This window comes from Drosophila sulfurigaster, chromosome 3 (assembly GCF_023558435.1).
Source record: "Drosophila sulfurigaster albostrigata strain 15112-1811.04 chromosome 3, ASM2355843v2, whole genome shotgun sequence".
Lineage (NCBI taxonomy): Eukaryota > Metazoa > Arthropoda > Insecta > Diptera > Drosophilidae > Drosophila > Drosophila sulfurigaster.
Genome location: NC_084883.1, coordinates 10,419,765 through 10,434,743, shown reverse-complemented (window position 1 = coordinate 10,434,743; position 14,979 = coordinate 10,419,765). Strand labels below are relative to the sequence as shown.

At 41.2% G+C, this 14,979-nt stretch overlaps 3 protein-coding genes and 1 long non-coding RNA gene across 7 annotated transcripts; 2 read left to right on the top strand and 2 right to left on the bottom strand.

Annotated features, from left to right (window-relative positions):
- Positions 1-908: 908 nt before the first annotated feature.
- On the bottom strand, positions 909-4,974 carry LOC133845381 (ubiquitin carboxyl-terminal hydrolase 20). Its single transcript, XM_062279841.1, has 5 exons — positions 4,485-4,974; positions 4,065-4,407; positions 3,201-3,999; positions 1,742-3,138; positions 909-1,675 (listed from the first exon to the last, which is right to left on the bottom strand). Exons 1-5 carry the CDS (start codon positions 4,569-4,571, stop codon positions 1,365-1,367), a joined length of 2,937 nt encoding a protein of 978 aa, XP_062135825.1. The 5' UTR covers positions 4,572-4,974; the 3' UTR covers positions 909-1,364.
- Positions 4,975-5,629: 655 nt separating this feature from the next.
- On the top strand, positions 5,630-9,472 carry LOC133845384 (SNF-related serine/threonine-protein kinase). The gene is made up of 9 exons (XM_062279846.1): positions 5,630-5,816; positions 6,143-6,457; positions 6,524-6,742; positions 6,838-7,013; positions 7,098-7,452; positions 7,523-7,642; positions 7,703-7,829; positions 7,892-8,533; positions 8,595-9,472. The coding sequence occupies exons 2-9, from the start codon at positions 6,249-6,251 to the stop codon at positions 9,249-9,251; spliced, it is 2,505 nt and encodes an 834-aa protein (XP_062135830.1). The 5' UTR covers positions 5,630-5,816; positions 6,143-6,248; the 3' UTR covers positions 9,252-9,472.
- Positions 9,242-10,116, bottom strand: LOC133845386 (uncharacterized). Its single transcript, XR_009894750.1, has 2 exons — positions 9,987-10,116; positions 9,242-9,861 (listed from the first exon to the last, which is right to left on the bottom strand). It is a non-coding gene; the product is annotated as an uncharacterized LOC133845386 (long non-coding RNA).
- LOC133845382 (dynamin-like 120 kDa protein, mitochondrial) lies at positions 9,847-14,840 on the top strand. 4 transcript variants are annotated; one of them, XM_062279843.1, is made up of 14 exons: positions 9,847-9,988; positions 10,090-10,399; positions 10,471-10,606; positions 10,965-11,081; positions 11,219-11,293; positions 11,354-11,943; positions 12,009-12,382; positions 12,438-12,602; positions 12,664-12,842; positions 13,473-13,945; positions 14,009-14,127; positions 14,186-14,270; positions 14,332-14,536; positions 14,594-14,840. In XM_062279843.1, exons 1-14 carry the CDS (start codon positions 9,960-9,962, stop codon positions 14,656-14,658), a joined length of 2,922 nt encoding a protein of 973 aa, XP_062135827.1. In that variant the 5' UTR covers positions 9,847-9,959; the 3' UTR covers positions 14,659-14,840. The 4 variants fall into 4 exon arrangements, with proteins under 4 accessions (XP_062135827.1, XP_062135826.1, XP_062135829.1 ...); XM_062279842.1 differs by having other exon boundaries at positions 12,664-12,851; XM_062279845.1 differs by lacking the exon at positions 10,965-11,081.
- Positions 14,841-14,979: the final 139 nt, after the last annotated feature.

Below are 14,979 nucleotides of genomic sequence, written 5' to 3'. Positions count from 1 at the left end.
GACCCCTAGAGAGTAGGCGTTTTTGCCCATACAAAAGTATTTCTTTAATAACTAATAATAACGACAATTTTTATCTGATCGCAACCAAATTTTCTGGAATCATAACTACTATAGTTATTATTACATATACCAAAATTCACAACTTTAGCTTTAAAATTACGCTTGTTATTCGATTTTTTTGATTTGCAGGGGCGGAAGTGGGCGTGGCAAAAATTTGAAACAAACTTGATCTACGTGCAAACATAACAAATTCTGTCGAAAAAAAATTATAGCTCTATCTTTTATAGTCTCTGAGATCTAGGTGTTCATACGGACAGACGGACAGACACACAGACGGACAGACGGACATGGCTAGATCGTCTCGGCTGTTGACGCTGATCAAGAATATATATACTTTATAGGGTCGGAGATGCCTCCTTCTAACTGTTACATACATTTCCTGTCGGCACAATGTTGTAATACCCTTCTACCCTATGGGTAGCGGGTATAAAAACGAAAATTAAACGAAATTAAAATTGTGAAATCTAAAAGTTTTTGATACACAATAAAATGAATTATTTATTAAAAGCTCTTTTGAACAAGAGTTACAAAATATTTAAGGATATTAAGTGATGAATTATCCAACGGCATTTATTGCTGTTTGAATTGCGAATTGTGATACAAAATAATATTTTACATTTTGTTTTTCTATTGACTGTGTTACCTCTAATTGATACTACTCTCCAAAGCTCTAAACTAAATAAATTTACCAAAAAATATACCATCTGTATTTTTATTTGTAAAACAATTCACAGAATTAAAAAAAGAAACAATAATACAATCTTTTAGTAAATACAACTTGCTTATTTTGGTAATGCAATGTAATAACCATTAAAATATTTATTTTTTTTTAATAAAACACATTCGAATTTCTTAACCATTTCTCGGTGTATTTGTTACTCAAGATATTCTCATTTATTTAGTGTTTGCACCATTAAACATTGGCTTCATCATTATGTACAATTTTGTTTGTTGTGACTTGAGTGTATAAAACGAGTGCATAGAGCACACACACATAGAGCCGCTCACTCACTTCATCTTATTGTATAAGTTTCATTCATTCATCCATGTACTGGGTACTGGGTTCCTTAACAACTAGTACTATTACTGTTCTCTACAATATTGGGTTAGCCATCCATATGTTGCAATTTATAAATACAATTTTTACATACTTTATGTAGCCTCCACCCCATTAAATGCTGAGGTATTTAACTAAATAAAAACAACGATTATTTTTTACGCCTAAATTTTGATTTTGGCCTAAATTTCGGCGGCGATTGACTCTCCGAAAATGCTTTCCATTTCGAACTCGAACTGGCTATCGATCATATATCAGTCTCGTCATTGGCTCCATTTGCCTCGCGTAGCGTCACAAATTTCTGCAGCTTAACGTTCTCCTTGTTATTATTGCGTAACTTTCTTCGCTCACGCTTCTTGTCACTTGGCCCATTGACTTGGAAATTATCGCTTTGGAATGGTATGGTGTACTCTGTTTGAAATGCGGTTCCTCCAGTTGCTGGTGTCGCTGTTGCTGCTGTTGCTGTTGTTGTTGCTGCAGCTGATCTTTGAACTTCATTAATTTGGTCCGCATCTGCTTTGGACTCAGCTGTGGCATCTGTTTGTGGATTGTATTGTCCTGCAAATGTAATTTAATTTAATTTAAAAATCTGTCAAGTTTAATGGGTTAGAATTAGTCATTTACCTTTGGCACCAAACATCTCCGCGTGCACTTTCATCGCATTGCGATTTCTGCCTCGTTTACGCATATTCATGCGCAACGCAGCCACTTTGATGGCCTTGCCACCCGACTTGCCCCGCTTCGAGGCGGTGCTATTGCTGTTGCTGCCATTGGACATGGTATCTGATGTGGCAGGTTCGGATTTTATCGTTGGCGTCTCGTCCTCAATTGACGGCAGCGGTTCTGGCGTCAAGGTTGACGATGCAATTGGACTGTCAGTGTTGTTAAGTCGACCCGGATTGCTTTCGGTATCGGATTGATTGTTCATGTAGATGGCACCCAAGTCTTCATCTTCATCCTCTTCATCGTCTTGATCGATAATTTCAATCTCATCAGCCTCATCATCGGACAGAGCACTTCTCAGCATTATTTCCGGACCTCCGCCATAAATGCCATGCAAAAATCGCCAAAGAAGCGAATTAAGCTGGGCGTAATCCGAGCCAGCGCGCACGCAACTAATAGCTGAGCCATTATGCGAATTGGTGTCGGCAATGCCTTCGTTGTTGATGGGTCCCGGCTCCTTGTGGGTTATGCCGCGAGAGAATTGCTGCCACGCACGAAGCCAAGGCATAGCAATGGCATAGATGGCCGTTGTGTCCAACTCATTCTGCAGTCCATTGTATTTGGTAAAGACGGCCAGCTCGTAGAGCTGTCGGCGAGATAGCGCATCTGCGGCACGCTTACAAATCTCACACTCAAACATTATATTCACAGCGGGACCACCACCGAATCGGTTGTACAGGAAATCCCATAACGGCTGGGGAATGGGCACAGCAATTTGACTAATTAGCGCTGCTTTGGAATGTAGAATGCCGCCGTGTGGACAAAGCATTTCCTGGTTATTGATTGGCCCCGGCTCCGAAAATGTGGCCAGCCGTGATAGCCACTCGCGTGTCACATAGAATTGTATATCGCCTTCGTATAATGGATTTGCTGTTGACAAATTGATGGCTTCTTCGCGCAGCATTTGCATTTGTGGATTGTGTTTTTGGTAGAATAGCACATAGGCTTGACAGTTCTGGACCACTTCGGGCGAAACTTCCGTCACGAATTGATCGTCAAACTCATACCAGCGTCCATTGAGAGAATTACGCGCATAGCACGTATAATGTCCGCCTCCAACGGTGCCATGATGACAAATAACCGAGCACAGATTGTAGGTGGGTACTTGCGATTTGCAGTTTTTGTCTAAGTACGGCCGCATGTCGAACCCTTCGAGTGGGAAATACACATATGATGATATCTTTGAGCTGTAGGACAGATCATGTCGGAAACGCTTTAAATGAATGCACAACACCTCCGGTAAGTTGAGTACGCGTGAATACTTGATCCCCGTGCGCAACTTATTGCAACGTTCACAGCTGTAATGGAAGTGGATGAATCATTTATCACAACACAAACATAATTTAGAGGCATTACTTACCTATACATGTTGTCGCCTTTCAACTCGTCGGCACTAAAGAAGCTGGCCATGCAGTCGTAGAGCGTTACAGAAGGTCCAAATAACCAAGATCGCACCATGTTCCACATCCACGAAATCCAACCTTCGTTGCTGCGCGCCGTTGCCAAGTCGGCGGCATTTAGACTTTGCACGCTCAGACTGTGTGTCTGATGCAGCACATTAAGAAAGTCTCGATTGGGTATGGGCAGCGATAGATCCTGGAATGTTTCCTCTCTTGTCGAGATGCGATCACACGTTAAACACTGCACTGACGACAACAGTTTGCCATCGAACACATCGCTGATAATTGAGCGTGCCGCCTCCACTTGCTTGGACTCTTGAGAGGTCTTTGGACTCTGCTGTTGTTGACCACCCGACGCATCTGAAACAGGATTGCTGCTGCTGCTGAGACGCTGAGGTGCCGCAAAGTAATCGGTTCGCATTAACACTTCAGAGGAGCGTTCCGAAATGCTGCTTTCACACGTATCATATTCGCTCTCCGATGCTGTGGGCGTATTGCACGCCTTTGGCTGCTGCTCATCGTCGCAGTTCTCATCATCGTCAGTTTCACTCGCTTGTTGCTGCACTGGCTGTGGTGGCGTTTGCTGCTGCGTTTGTTGTTGTTGTTGTTGAACTGGTGCGTTTATTTGCTCTGTTAGCTCCTCATGCAGCTGGTCCATAAAGCAGCGCAGGAATTCTTGTGTGTCATGCTGCTGGTAGCCTCGAAACATTGGATGAACCGAACGAATGCCATACAAAATGCCTCGCGGCGCAATGTTATCTAAAAATAAAGTACAATATGAATAATCCTATGATTCATAGCGAGAATTCTACGACGTATTATACCTCTTGACTCGTCGGCTTGCATCCACATTTCTTGCATCAGACGCTGATAACTTTTGGCCAATCCAGCTACCTTGGAGCGTGGTGTGCTAGCAATGTGCTCGACAATCTCACTGCAGTTGATGAAATAATGTGTCACAGGCGACAGGTTGCTGAGAGCCTGCAGTGCCGAATTCATATAACACGTATTCGCAATATTTTGCAGACCCACGAGGCCTGTTCCAGAACCTGTGGCATCATCTTCGAGGCTGTCGTCACGCTTGGCAAGTGAATTCAACGAATAACTGAATAGCTTCTCTTTGTCATGGTAGTTCATGCTGCGTCGTTCCATGTTGCTGCTGCTGGTCTAGGGTAATGAAGTAGTAATGTGATAATAGTGCAAAGGTAATAAAAACGAAAGTCATGTAAGAGACGCTTTCATACCGTTTGATCCAAGTCCAATTCAGTGCAGCTGCAGTGCTTGCTATCAATATGCGAACATTTTTGTGAACTATTAAAACTTAAACTCATTATTTGCTTCGCCTTTGATTGATTTATTTATTGCATTTAATTGAGAATTTAGATAATATTCGTTTTTTGGTTGGTGCTCTGTGGACACAACGCGAAGGTAAATGAATACTTCATTGACCAGATACGTTACTGGAAGAACGTAGCTTCCAGGGCATGGGAGACTGGCCGATGACTCCCTCCACGAATTTATTTAGGACAAACAAAACAACCGAGGCCTTTAAAAACTAAAAAAATTGTTTTTATGCCTTCAGACAGTTCTCTTGATTATAGAGATGGGCGATAACTGCACACGGTTACTTGGTCACGAGCTGATATGTAACAATAGGGAAGGTTAAAATAAATAAACAATGACATGCACATATTTAAATGAATCAATTAATTTCGTGGTGTTCTTAATAGCACAAATGTCATTAACCACTGGACATTATGCTTAAATAATTAATGGGATCCAAAAGTCACACTAATATTATCGGGACCATTCATATCGACATTATGACATCTCTAGCGTGACTTTACATACTGTTGAATGCGTGCGCAATTTTGAGATGCTCTTTCGAATTGACAACAATATTCAAAATCGATTAACGCATTTGATTAAAGTACTCTAACATCGATTGTATGTGGGAAATTAATCAGAAACGGTAAAATGTATTTCTTGTTTTTAATTTAAATTTCAAAATGTAGTTCAAATTAGAATATGTCGATGTTCAATTGATGGAAGATAATAACCAGATAATTAAAAAAGTATATATTGGGTTTGAATAAAATAATAAAATAATGTAAGAATATAGAAGTCAAATATAGAAGTCTAAGGTCTATCACTATTATATATTGTGAATCACAATTTGTGAAATACAAAAGATCTTTCGTGAAAAATTACATTTTTGCTAAAATTGGTACATTTTTTTTAAAAATTTTGGTACAACAAATTTTTTTGGAATGGCAACCGTGATTGCACCATATCTAATAAAGTGTACCCAAGCTAATATTTGCACCACTTGTATATTTAGTATATTTTCCAACATAAATTAGTACATTTGAAATCCCAATCGCGGTCACGCTGTACCGAACGATTCGATACAACTAGTATACACAAAAGGTTTAAAATAAGTACTTTTCTTGTGAGATAAACAGCAAAGTGTGAGAAAGGATATTAAATTGGCAACTTAAACGCAAAGTTCCATCTTACAAATCGTGCAATGGAGCCCATATTATAGTTTTGCGTGCGTCGGCTGCTGGAAAACGGTAACAACAGCCCTGCCCTATTGCTAATGCTTCCCCCCCCTTGTGTAACAGCCCTGTTTTTTTGAGTGCTTTTTTTACTCCTGCTTGGTGTTGCTTGCATAGGACCCAAAAGTGAAAACCTTCCATTGCACTGATTGGAAGTAGTCTTAAATCGAGAAGTGAATAAAGCATGATTGCAATTCAATCGGTGTAACTATGGATCGATGCCGATGCTCACTGTGAGCAACACTATATTTGTAATAGTCTGAATACTATCAATCATACTAGCGGTTTTGAAGGACTACTGTACTCCATCCAATTCACGCTCATGTAAAATGTATTTCTAGTGGTTTCAGTGAAACTCGACGAATTGCACACACACAAACACTGCACATACATACACACGCAGTCAACAAACGCGAGGTCAATAAGTTTGAAAAGATAAGCAGGATCATGACCTTGGAAACGCAACCGGTTGGCGGCGGGCTGTGCGATGGCAAGATTGCTGGGTTATATGATCTGGAGGAGACGCTGGGCTCGGGTCACTTTGCGGTCGTGAAGCTGGCCCGGCATGTATTTACGGGTGCCAAAGTGGCAGTGAAAGTTGTGGACAAAACCAAGCTTGATGAGGTCTCTAAAGCGCATTTGTTTCAAGAAGTTCGGTATGTCTTAAATATAACATATACACAAAATATAAAATCAGATTAAAACGAAATCAATTGATGTAGTTGCATGAAGCTGGTGCAGCATCCAAATGTGGTTAGACTCTATGAGGTCATTGACACACAAACTAAATTGTATCTGGTGCTGGAACTGGGCGATGGCGGTGATCTCTATGATTATATAATGAAGCACGATGCCGGCCTAAGCGAGGAGCTGGCCCGCAAATATTTCCGGCAAATACTTCGTGCGATCACGTACTGTCATCAGCTGCACGTAGTGCATAGGTAAGCTTAAAGCTAAAACACAATAATTATACATAATCTGGCACAGACAATAAATACGACAATTTACGTAATCCATTCGTGTTGAACGTAATCAGGGACTTGAAGCCGGAGAATGTCGTGTTCTTTGAGAAGCTCGGACTCGTCAAGCTAACGGACTTTGGGTTCAGCAACAAATTCTTGCCTGGCCAAAAACTGGAGACATTTTGCGGCAGTCTCGCATATTCAGCACCAGAAATTTTATTAGGTGATTCGTACGATGCGCCCGCCGTAGGTAAGTTTTTGTTTCTCGTCGAGTATGTGTTTGTGTGCACATCACATGATAAGCTCTATTTTCATTATTGACATTATCTGTTAGATATTTGGTCGCTGGGCGTTATACTGTATATGCTGGTTTGCGGCCAGGCGCCTTTTGAGAAGGCCAATGACTCGGAGACGCTTACCATGATTATGGATTGCAAGTATACGGTACCATCGCATGTGACACAGGAATGTCGCAGCTTAATTGCCACCATGCTGGTTCGTGATCCCAAGAATCGCGCCACAGTCGAGGAGATTGCATCTTCTGCATGGCTAAAGCAAACAGATGAACCGGATTCGGTTGAGCACTCACTGCCTCTGGTGAGTCGGCAGCAGTTAAGTGAAGAGGATCATGCCTTTATTATACAGAAAATGATAAACGGAAACATTGCGTCCAAGGAAGAGATATTGCAGTAAGTAAACCATACATTTGACAAGCATTTTCATGGGAGAAGTATTAAACAATTTTTAATTTCATTGCAGAGCTCTGGATAAAAATAAGTACAATCATATAACAGCCACATATTTTTTGTTAGCCGAGCTACGCTTGCGGAGGCGACGCGAGGAAGCGCAAAAACTAAAACTTAGCGAGGCTGGCTTAAAGTAAATAACAACATCATTGAATTATCCAAACATTAGTATTCATTAATTGATTTCTTTTAGAATGGGAGACCTAACTCGCAAACCCGCAGCCGATAAACCAAGTCCTACAGAAAATCCCAAAGTAGTTGTGCCTATTAGTATCAATGTAACACCAGCAACCCAGTTTGGTAATGACAATGCCAAGCCAGTGAGTAGAATATGTTTATATTAAACACCTGTTCATTATTAATAAATTATTTTATTTTAAAGGACAAACGTACGCGTAAATGTAGTATTGTGCGTGAGGAGGAAGAAGAGGAGTCGGCTAATGAGAGCTGTGGCGTAGGAAATGAATTAAAAGTGGACACATCTCGACGTGAATCAATTTCCGATGGTCGCCTCAATCGTTCAGCGCTGGATCGCTCCTGTGCCTCGGCACCAGCTCCAGCCGCCGAAGTGCCAAGTAATGTACACACAAAGATTGTTGTGTCTAAGGATACGACGCTTGCTCAGAAGCTCAAGCAAATGGAGAAGTGTGCCCGGGTAGACGAAGACACAATAAGCGGCCTCAAGGAACTCGAAATCGGCAAGCTGAAACCATTACCCAGCAGCAGCAAGAATCCAGTGCTGACGCATCGCCGTACCAAACTAAATAAGATACGCACGCCATCGTGCAGCAGCTCCGAGGCGTCTGATGATGATACAAAGACACGTAACAAGAAGAAAATCAATAAGTTCGTTGGAGACACACCGATTAGATTTCGCATGCATCGCCGTGACTCACACGATGACTCTAGCGATTCGCAAGATCAATTGTATCCTCCACCAGGCTCGAATAGCAGTGGTGCCACTTTCATTTCAAATAGTAATTCGGGTGTAAGCGGAAAAAAGGAAGAACAAGGAAGTAAAGAGGTAATACGCGAAGTAATAGTTATATACAAACCACGCTTACAATTATCTACATTTGCTTTAGCCAAATAAATCGGAGGAAACACGCAAATCGCACACACAAAAGAGTAGGAAACAGCACAAGGATCATGTTGACAAGCATTCGCATGGCGAAAAACAGCAGCTGGAAAATACATCACGACGAAGACGTATGCGCGAAAGCCAATCCCTAGATCGCATCACAGAGGCTCAAGAATACGAGTTGCGTCATCGCAACTATTTAAATGATGCGGCTGGAGGTGCTTCGACTGCATCAATGCAACAACATATCGAGCAAAGAAATTCATTGTTCAATTTAAACACATTCTCCGTTGCCGAAACTAAAGAAGAATATGACGAGGAGTCGGAATTTATTCCTGATTCCGTTACCACGGACCAAACTATGAACACATTGATTGCAGCCAAAGCAACTCTTCAGCAAAAGCAATATTTTAATGACACCAATTATAGTAAGAACTATAACAATAGTAGCAACAACACCAACAACAACAATAACAACAAAAAGAAATCCAACGAAACACCAAAAGATATTTATAATCTAAAGTCAATCGAAGAGATCGATTTGATTTTGGAAGATAAAAGCCTTACCAAAGCAATACATGTTACCGGCTCTAAATGCTTTGTCACTATGAAGAAAATTCGAAGGCTAGGAAAATATTTTCCCGTAGTGAACTTTTCTTAATACATAGTTACCGTTAAACAGCTGCAAAGTGCATTCTAAATCTTAAATCGTAGAAAATATGTAGTAAATATGCATGTATGTATTTGTATAACAAGAATAAGAAACAAGTTATAAAAATACTTATGCAAACATTTAATATTAGTTGTAGCGTAATTTAATTTATTATGCAATCTTTAATTAGCAATAAAAAAGGCACATTTTTTGACTATAATAATAACATAATAATAATGATAAACTCATTTAATGATGAGGAAAAGAACGTTGCCTAATCTCGAAACACCATTCGCACAATAGATTTCGTGCATTCCCCAATAAATGTTTGTATTCTATGGCGATATGTCTAAGTACCATATACAATCCAAGTCAAGTAAAATCAATAAAATATAAACCCAAACAGTATTTGATGAAAAGCCATACCATTTTTAAATTGACTTTAATTTTGCGCCTGCTTATGATATCGATACGGCAAGACTTTTAATCGATTACGATATTAATCGAAGTTGGTTCCAATGGAATAGAGATGAGTAGAGCAACTGCTGTTCGATAGCAACTGTAACGGTAACAGTTCGATACTTGAGTTAAGTAACAGGTACGTGATAAGTGCGCATCTCTATTATGAAATTTTTGTCGGGAAAAAATTGAAAATAATATTAAAAATAATAATAGGCAGAGTAAACTGTGTGGAAACTGTAGTCTTAAATTGCAATAATGTTGCGCATCTATCAGAACACATACCGGTAAGAAAAACATACGCGCCAACAATATCACGCCGGTTGGAATTTTTCATTGCCGATTTCGTCATCGCCTGTTTCTCCTATTGTCGAATTTGCACTTTTAGCCGAACTGCGAGAAAAGCTGTTGTTTACTCCGCGACGAAGGTTGTGTGCTGCAATCATTCCACGCTATGCAACATCACAAGCAATCCGCGTCGCACTGGTGGAGCTGGAGGTCATTGGGAGCAGCACAGTAATGGCAACAATCGCGGCCACGAGGAGTTTCTGCTGGGCGGTAATCAAGCGAGAGGCTGGACAATTCCGCCTAATTCTCGCGGCTATGGCATGTTGGTAGTACGAGTTCTTAAGGGAGCTCTCAAGTTGCGTTACCTTGTGCTGGGTGGAGCCATCGGTGGTGGCGTTTCATTGAGCAAAGTGAGTAAGCCGCGCCCCCAAGTGTGCTGTTGTTATATAATGTGAAAATTGCATTTTATATGCACGTGCAGAAATATGAGGATTGGAAGGAAGGCCTGCCCGATCTGAAGTGGCTCGAGGATGCACTGCCGCAGGGAGAGAGATGGAGTCAATTCTCAAGGAATCTCATTGAAGTAGGCAGCGTAGTGAAGAATGCCATTGACATCGGTGAGTCTTCCCTCATCCAGCGGGATTACGATCCGGGTCCTATATCGCCTTGTCTCCCTCTCTCTCTCTCTCTCACTTTAAATTGCCTTAAATTTGTTAGTTTATTAACAGGGTGTGTTTACAGGGTGTTCTTGCAATTTGCTAACTAAGCACTTTAATTAGCATACTTTTTTGTTCTAATCACAATTGCTGATTTTCATTTAAATTACTGTTATAATTTGTAACTTGGCCTGCTTGTGAGCCCAGTTGATTGATTTTAAAAACTTTGTATACATTATTATACACGTGGTTGGCGGCACCGCCTAACGCTTAGTTTTGCTTGCGAAATGATATTGATGTTATTGGGGTTTGCTTGTAGATCCGAAGCTTAAGCAACTGGGCGAAGATAAATTGTCGGAATGGCGCTCTTGGTTCGATAATCGTCTGGACGATGCAATTGAAGCGGCCGATTATCAAGGAACTCAAATTGTCGAAAGTAGGTTACACACAATTTTCCAATTCAATGTGCTGAACATAAAGCATTTAAAGTGAGAGAATTTATGTTCGCCTTTCGTTTACCCAACTTTTCTGTTTTCAACTAAAACTGAATATTCTTATTTGGTGTTTTTGCAGCCAAGGAAGATATCAAGGCCAAGACAACGGTGGCTGCGCTAGGCATCTCTGTAGACGAAAGCCGAAAGAAATATGGTGAGTTTTGAATAGCCTTTGTATCTGCAAAGTAATACTAATATTCTTTATAATCTTCAGATAAGCTACAGAGTCAGGTGGAAACGCTGCAAACGGAAATCATGAACGTACAAATCAAATACCAAAAGGAACTAGAGAAAATGGAAAAGGAAAATCGCGAACTGCGCCAGCAATACCTGATATTGAAAACGAATAAAAAGACGACGGCCAAGAGAATCAAGAAATCGCTCATCGACATGTATTCAGAGGTACTTGATGAGCTATCTGGCTATGATACGGGCTACACCATGGCTGATCACTTGCCTCGCGTGGTTGTTGTCGGCGATCAGAGCAGCGGCAAGACATCCGTATTGGAATCGATTGCAAAAGCACGCATATTTCCACGTGGCAGCGGTGAAATGATGACGCGTGCACCAGTTAAGGTTACGTTGGCGGAAGGTCCCTATCATGTGGCTCAGTTCCGTGACTCGGACCGCGAATATGACCTCACCAAAGAGTCGGATCTGGCCGATCTGCGTCGCGAGGTAGAGTTCCGTATGCGTGCCTCTGTGCGTGGTGGCAAAACAGTCAGCAATGAGGTTATTGCCATGACAGTTAAGGGACCCGGCTTGCAGCGCATGGTTCTGGTCGATTTACCAGGTATCATTTCGGTAAGATGATCATTTTATGAATTATAAACCTTTATGCATTTGTCTGTTTTTTTTTGTTTGTTTAGACCATGACTGTGGATATGGCTTCCGATACTAAGGACTCTATTCATCAAATGACCAAGCATTACATGAGCAATCCAAATGCTATTATACTCTGCATACAGGATGGCTCTGTCGATGCGGAGCGTAGTAATGTGACCGACTTGGTCATGCAATGTGATCCTCTCGGTCGTCGTACTATATTTGTGCTTACCAAGGTCGATCTGGCCGAAGAGTTGGCGGATCCCGACAGAATAAGAAAGATTCTGTCGGGAAAACTGTTTCCCATGAAGGCATTGGGCTACTATGCCGTTGTGACGGGACGTGGACGCAAGGACGACAGCATAGACGCTATTCGACAGTATGAGGAGGACTTTTTCAAGAACTCCAAACTGTTTCAGTAAGTTGTAAACAAATATAGCTTGACCTCAGCTCATTAAATTGATGAATTCCAGTCGTCGTGGAGTGATTATGCCGCATCAAGTGACTAGTCGCAATCTGAGCTTGGCTGTGTCGGATCGCTTCTGGAAAATGGTGCGTGAAACCATTGAGCAACAGGCGGATGCATTTAAGGCAACCAGATTTAATCTGGAAACCGAATGGAAAAACAATTTCCCCAGGTAAGCAACAACACAAATAACGAGAGATATAAATTCTAAGTATATGGATGTCCATTTCCAGGCTGCGCGAGTCTGGACGTGATGAGCTGTTCGACAAGGCCAAGGGCGAAATATTGGACGAAGTGGTAACACTCTCACAGATCTCAGCGAAAAAATGGGACGATGCCCTCACCCTCAAGCTGTGGGAGAAACTATCGAATTACGTGTTCGAAAATGTTTACTTACCCGCTGCACAGTCAGGTTCTCAAAGTAATATTCTGTAGTTATAAGTATTAAGTTTGTAAGCCACGCCCACCCCATGCTGGGGCAGGAACGCATCAAGTCCATCACCATGAACGTATCGTGTTTGTGTGTTAGCAGCCAAAAAAAAAAAATTCAAGTCGATCCAATCGGGAATCACAAACTTCTAAACCAGTTTGGGCTCGCGCGCTTCTCTTCCCATTGAATCATGCGTATAATTTTAATTTGTGTACTCCCCAATTTAAATTTAATTAACATCGATTTGTGGGGCATAAAAGCAAAAATGTGAATCAGCAAGTTTTATATTTTTGTCACAGTCAAATGCGAATGCGAGTAAGGCGCGTACTTGCCGGAAAGTGTGATTTGAAGATTTATGTGACATGAGAAACACGTTTAACCGGAAATCTTCAATTAAGCTGCGTTAATTTGATCAATGAACACTAAAAAGGCAACTGTTTTTAATTAGTCAACATCCAAGCTATAATTCCAAAATGGATTGATCAAAATTTACTTAACATACATTGATGTCTGTGTTGTTGATCATTTCATCGCATCTATTTCTGTGCTATGTGATGTCTTAGTTAATTAGTAGTTGAAATTAATTATTGCCAATTCTGCTGGTTTTTTTAGATTCGTTCAATACAATGGTGGATATTAAGCTGCGACAGTGGGCAGAACAGGCGTTGCCAGCAAAGTCAGTTGAGGCTGGATGGGAGGCATTACAACAGGAGTTCATATCCCTGATGGAACGGGCAAAGAAAGGTCACGACCATGATGGTGTGTTTGATCAACTGAAAGCGGCTGTTGTCGATGAGGCTATTCGCCGACATAGCTGGGAGGACAAAGCCATTGATATGCTGCGCGTGATACAACTTAACACCTTGGAGGATCGCTTTGTGCACGACAAGGCTGAGTGGGATCAGGCGGTGAAATTCCTGGAGAACTCTGTGACCACTAAACTTGTGCAGACCGATGAGACGTTGGCGCAAATGTTTGGTCCGGGACCATGGACACGTTTTGCTTACTGGAAGTCGTTGACACAGGATCAGCAAAAGCGACGCAGTGTCAAGGGAGAACTTGACAAAATTCTCAAAAATGATGTGGTGTGTTCTAAAGAAAAATGTAATCCTGTAGAACACCGATTTAATTTCTATATTTCTATGCAGAAACATTTGCCTACATTAAGTTATGATGAGCTGACGACAGTGCGCAAGAATCTGCAGCGTGATAATGTGGATGTGGACACGGATTACATACGTCAAACGTGGTTCCCAGTCTACAGAAAGTATGTAGTTCTCAGTGACATAGCTCTGTATTGTTATTGATTATGTATTTGCTTATAGACACTTCCTGCAGCAGGCTTTGCATCGGGCCAAGGATTGCCGTAAGGCTTATTACCTGTACACACAACAAGGCGCCGAGTGTGAGGTAAATTTGCTGTGAAACATTTTAAATTTCCTTGGGTAACATTTCTTTCCGTGATCAACAGATCTCCTGTAGCGATGTGGTGCTATTTTGGCGCATTCAACAGGTGATCAAGGTGACAGGCAATGCATTGAGGCAGCAGGTTATCAATCGGGAAGCGCGACGCCTGGATAAGGAGATCAAGGCAGTGCTTGACGAGTTCAGTGACGACGAGGAGAAGAAGGCACATCTGCTGACAGGCAAACGTGTGCAGCTGGCCGAGGAACTTAGTGAGTCGACCTCAAAAAGTGGTTTATTTCCATGAAATAAAACGTTTTGTTTTGCAGTTAAAGTACGACAGATTCAGGAGAAGCTGGAGGAGTTCATTAATTCATTGAATCAGGAGAAATAGAGTAAAAAGTGTGTGCCATGACCAAAGACACAACAGCGTTATCTATTTAATGTGTTAATTTAAGCTCAAAACCGTTTATATAATCACAGTCACGCATTGTTCATAACGATTTTCCTTACTATTTACTTAGTTATTACGCTTACTTTGTGCAGCAAAGAGTAATAAAAGATTGTTAGTTTGTATATTAGTTAAGTTATTTCCACGTAAAGAGCTCTCAGAGACAGGACAATTCTTGCAGCTTCATTTTTAAAGTTACCAATGGACTTTCCAAAAGCTTGTTAATGGCAATTGAATAATTTTCCATCCAATTGAACATTTTTC